Below are 5,143 nucleotides of genomic sequence, written 5' to 3' on the forward strand. Positions count from 1 at the left end.
TGCTAGCTGATCGGACAGCATCTACCAGTCGATCGGACAGCATTCTATCCTTCCTTGATGACTGTGCAAAATGACAGTTTGATCGACCAGCATAGCTAGCCGATCGGACAGCATCACTAGCCGATCGGACAGCATTGCCAGCCGATCGAACAGCGTTGCTAACCGATCGGACAGCATTGATTATTTGAAGAAGAAATGCTAACCGATCGATCAGCCATAACCAGAACAAATTCACAAGATAAGGCAACCGATCGGACAACAATGCTAATCGATCGGTCAGCCATTCGATTCTTTAGTTCTATCACATAGGGATTCTCAGTGTTAGAAAAATTTTCAAAAAACTTTCATCTTTCATCCTTATTTCTCAAGACCTGAGCAATTGATTAATAATCCATATATTTACAGGGAATAGGAAAGGACACAGATAAGGGTCACAATGTATATTGCGTGATTGATGCTGATAACACGGAGAATACGGTGGTTGAAAAGATGGCCAAATTTTTAAGAGAAAGCAGAGTTGCAAAGGCTTTGTCTGACAGAACCGTTATTTATGAATCTCATGTTAGAGCCTTCTGGAACACAGCAAGATATGAAGAATCAGACAAGATGATACACTCAGTTTTGAGAAAGAAGGACCAAACGGGAAAAGACATAGATGTAGAATTTAAGTTTGGTGTTGGAGATATTAGGAGAGTTCTAGACTTAAAAGATTCTGGTGATGATCCAACAATCATGTCTGAACGTCTTGCTAAAGGAATGTGATGTAGAATGGGATTTTCTGGTCATCTTAATGGAAAGATGACTAAAACGAGTTTTTCAAAGGCTTATAGATACTTGATGTACTGCATGGTACACTCGTTGTCACACAGAAAAGGAGCATATGATGAAGTATCTGATTACATCATGAATATAGTGACTAGTTTGGTATTAAACAGAAGGTACAACATTTCTCAAGTAATCTTTGAATATATGAAGGAGAACTACCAGGATAAAGGAGACAAATATATTATGTATCCAAGATTCATCATGATGCTGATCAATGACAAGATCAAGGATCTTCCAAAGAACAAAAGTGACATCATGGATGTGAGAAACATAACCAATGATACAATTGCAAGAATCACCAAAGAAAATGATGCAAAAACGAAGCAAATGATATGTAAAATCAAAAATCCAAAATATGTTGCTCCTGAGAATGACAAATGGAGACATGAGAAAAGTGATTCTGATAATGAAGATGCAAAGATGAGTGAGATGATTGAAAAGAAAACAAGATGGTGGTGTGCAAGAGATGAGAAAAGCAAGAGAACTCCAAAGTCATCCGCTGCTGTTTCTATTCCAAAGGATGGAGAAAAGGGTATAGTGAAAGGGGGAGTCTTAAGGCAATTAGGATTTTAACTGTTATAAGTTTTCTAATGAATCTGTCAATATTTGTTTTGTAGGGTCTTCTGGAGAACCGCAACAAAGACTGATAGATGAAACTGTCTTGGAGCCATCTGTAGCTATTGAGCAAGGAATTGATCTCTTAAATCAATCATTTGAAAGCTATCTGAAGAAGAATGAGGAAGCAGCAGCTCAAAAAGCTCAAGGATCGAGTGTTCAAGCTGAAGATATCACAACCATTGAACCAGAGGTAGAGGATCTGGATAGTTCAAGCGAAGATGATTATGAAGCAACACAATCAGAATCAGAATTGGATCGAACAACTCTTGGAAGAGGGAAAGCCCAGCTAAAGAAGAAGTCTTTAAAGAAAAAGAAATCATCTGATGAAGAAGATTCGTCTTATGAACCAGATGAACCAAAGAAACAAAGAAAGAAGAGAAAAGCAGTTCAAGCTGGAGTTATTCCAAGAAATGTTAGAGCAAGAAAATCTGGTGCTGAATCATCAAAGGAGAAAGGAGGAAAGAAAGAAAAACATATTCAAAAGTCAAAGGCTCTTGAAACAGAAAAGACTCAGAGTGTTGAAACTCCAAAAGAACCTGAGGTACAAAGTACTGAAGAACCTGTGGTAAAAGCTCAGAAAAGAACTGGAGGTGATGATGACTATGTTGAAATCACTGGGTTCAAAGCTGCTACTCCACGTCCTCCTCCTCAAGATAAACCAGAATCGTCACATCCAAAAGGTTCAAAGTTTGATTATATATTTGAAGGTCTTCCAGAAGCAACGGGGATTTACACAGAGGACATTCCTGAAGATGACTATGATATGTTCAACAATGAAGCAGTACAAGAATTGTTACAAAAGGTCAACAAGTTGGAAAAAGAAAAAGCCAAAACAGAAACAGAGCATGATATTCTAAAGAAACAGGTCGATAATTTGATGAACGCTCATGATCAAGTCAGAGCGGTGTTGATAGAACAAGAGGAAGCAATGAACAGAATGAAAAATGAAGCTCATGATAATTCAAAATTGTTTGAACTGTTGACAGCAGAAATTGCTTCATTGAATGTGAAGATAAAGAACTTGGAAGATGTGAATCAGACGCTTAATCAGCTTCTCATTGAGATGAGTGAAGCTTCATCAAATGAAATGAAGGCAATTAAGTTAGAGATGGAAGCCATGAAGGGAGACAAAGTGGTGAAGGATGAACATCTACACATGTTATACTTTGTAATGGAGAGTCACCTAAAGATGGAAGTTCATGCTGCCTTCAATGAAATTGAAGTAAAAATAGCTGAGGAAAGAAGAATCGAACGAGAAAGACGTCTAACTGAAGAAGCCACCCAAAAGAACAAAAGTGTGATTGAAGATATTCAAGAAGCTGGTGGATCTTCAAGTCAGCCAGAAGTTGGTGGATCATCATCTCAGCAAGACATTGAAATGGTTGATGTTCAAGAACAACATGTTAATGAGATTCAAGAACAAGTCATGGAAGATATCATTGATGAACAAGGTCAAGACTTCATGATGATTGGTGAGTCTTCCGAACCCTTTGATGTTAACAATGTTCTTCGAAGAGTAGCTGTTATTCAAAGAAAAAGAAAAGCTAGAGAAGTGTTATTGCTGGAATGGAAGAAAAATCAGTTTGTCCTTGTTGGTGATGCCACTTCAGTGCCTTATAGTGGTAAGGAAATTGCTTGTCGAATGAAAATAAAAGAAAGGAAAAGAAAGGCAAAGATAGCACGTGGAGAAATCGTTGATGATGATTCTGATATAGAGTTATTTGGAGACGAAGAAGAAGAAGAAGATGAAGATGATAATGATGATAAGAAAGATGACAAGCTTGATGATAATAATGATAAAGATGATAAAGGCAATGATGACAACGATCAGGGTGCTTCCGGGTTATTGATCAGAGATCCAATTGTTCAAGAAAGAGTAGAAGAATTGATGAATGATGAAATCAACGAACAAGAGGATGATTTACAGAATGAAGCTTCATCATCCGGAAAGCAGCATGCTGATCAGGTACTTCTTTCAAACCCAACTGTCATTTATTTGAATGTTCAACAAGAAGGAGAGGTTGAAGTTCGGAGAACTAGAGCTGAAATGCTAGAAGAGCTGGGATTAGAAGATGGAAAGTTTAAGTTTGATATTGAGGATGAGTTTCCTCAGTCTCCAGAAAAAGATTTCGAGCCTAGATATGCTTATGAAGTAGATCATTATGATGATGTCATTATTGAAGATGCTTCAGATTCATCCGAAGATGAAGTTGATTTTCATTAAGCTGGGGTTGATGAAACATTTCCTTCCTTTGCTGAGATGATCAAAGACAGAAATGAAGATGAAATCAAAAGGAAAATTGTTGAAAAGATTTCCACTGAAGGTGTTCCGGAAACTATTCCTAGAGAGATACTAGCTGAAGAACGAAAGAAGTGGTTTAAATTTATGCCCAAAGAAAGAAAAACTCTCAGAGCTCTTCAATATTTTACTCACAACAAAAATATTTCATGGGGAGATATTCTATCATGGGGTTATCTGGAAGATCTTAAAGTCTATGCTATCAGACGGGAAGAGGGAGTTCAGTACTTCGAATTTCTATCAGATATCAGTTCCTTACCATGGTGGGATGTGGATGAGTTGGTGAAAACAAAGAATATCAAGCAGTTCTACTATGGTCCAGAAGTTAGACAACATGATCAAGATTTATGGAACTACATCAAATGGCAGGCAAAGAATGGTTATCCTGATTGGAAACCACAGTATCCAAAGCAGATTGTCACATATCTAGAGAATGGTAGAAAAGATATAACTTTGGATGTAAAGCCGCCTAAATGCTTGAAGAATATGCCTCTCAGAGCCATCGAGCAAGACTTTCATGATTTATTTCAAGGTTGGTTTTACAACGAAACAACGGCTGAGGCAGTTATCTCTCTTTAAGACAAGTCCACTGGAAAATCTCGAAGAATCAGTATTTTGGATCCAATGTGCCTTGTTAACTGCTCGAAGAAAGACATTGATTGCTTGTTCTTCAACAAGATCATTTATGAAAAGAGAGACAAAGCTCAAGAAATGCAATATCAATCGATTGTAGATGTATGCTTCGCTCAAGACATCAATTCAGGTAGATATTGGAAGACTAAATGGAGAAACATTGAAATTGATGAATTTTTGAAAAGATACAAGCGCAGTCAAAGATCTAAAGAAATTGCTAAAAGAGCAGCTGAATTGGGAAGATGAAGGATGGGATCATACCACCAACAGATCAGACGCCAATTGAATCAGAGGAAAACAAGATTCCTAAATGGGATCGAAAGCGTGATGGTGACCCTGAATATAGAAAATGGTGGATGAATGAAGGTAGACATAAAAGGCGAACAATGTTAGAAGAGAGAGAAGAAAAGAGGAGACAAAAGGCGAAAGAGAGAAGACGGAACAGGAAGAAATGAAGACTATGTTGGAAGGAACTACAGCTACATCCGAGGGGGAATATGTTAGTGTAAAACGTCTGTAGCTTCCGTCAGCATTTAGTCATATTTTGTATGTTTGTGAATAGTTTATGATTATATGTATGTTAGTTAGATTAGCAGGTCAGGATATGGCACGATATTGTAAAGTGCTAACTTTTGATTGACTATGTCAGCCGATCGGACAGCCCAGCCGATCGGACAGGCGTCCGATCGGTCTGCAATGTCAGCCGAACGGCCAGCACTCATCCTATCCTGACACTGCCTATAAATACCTGTCCGGTCAGGTCATTTG

At 38.0% G+C, this 5,143-nt stretch overlaps 1 protein-coding gene across 1 annotated transcript; it reads left to right on the top strand.

Moving 5' to 3' along the window:
- Positions 1-768: 768 nt before the first annotated feature.
- Positions 769-3,667, top strand: LOC110888121 (glutamic acid-rich protein-like). The gene is made up of 2 exons (XM_022135659.1): positions 769-1,357; positions 1,443-3,667. Exons 1-2 carry the CDS (start codon positions 769-771, stop codon positions 3,665-3,667), a joined length of 2,814 nt encoding a protein of 937 aa, XP_021991351.1.
- The last annotated feature ends 1,476 nt before the right edge of the window (positions 3,668-5,143 follow it).

Source organism: Helianthus annuus, chromosome 11 (genome assembly GCF_002127325.2).
Source record: "Helianthus annuus cultivar XRQ/B chromosome 11, HanXRQr2.0-SUNRISE, whole genome shotgun sequence".
Lineage (NCBI taxonomy): Eukaryota > Viridiplantae > Streptophyta > Magnoliopsida > Asterales > Asteraceae > Helianthus > Helianthus annuus.

Coding starts and splice junctions, on each gene's coding strand:
- LOC110888121 (XM_022135659.1), top strand. CDS start 769: ATGGGATTTTCTGGTCATCTTAATGGAAAGATGACTAAAACGAGTTTT. Junction 1,358..1,442: donor TCCAAAGGATGGAGAAAAGG/GTATAGTGAAAG, acceptor TTTGTTTTGTAG/GGTCTTCTGGAGAACCGCAA.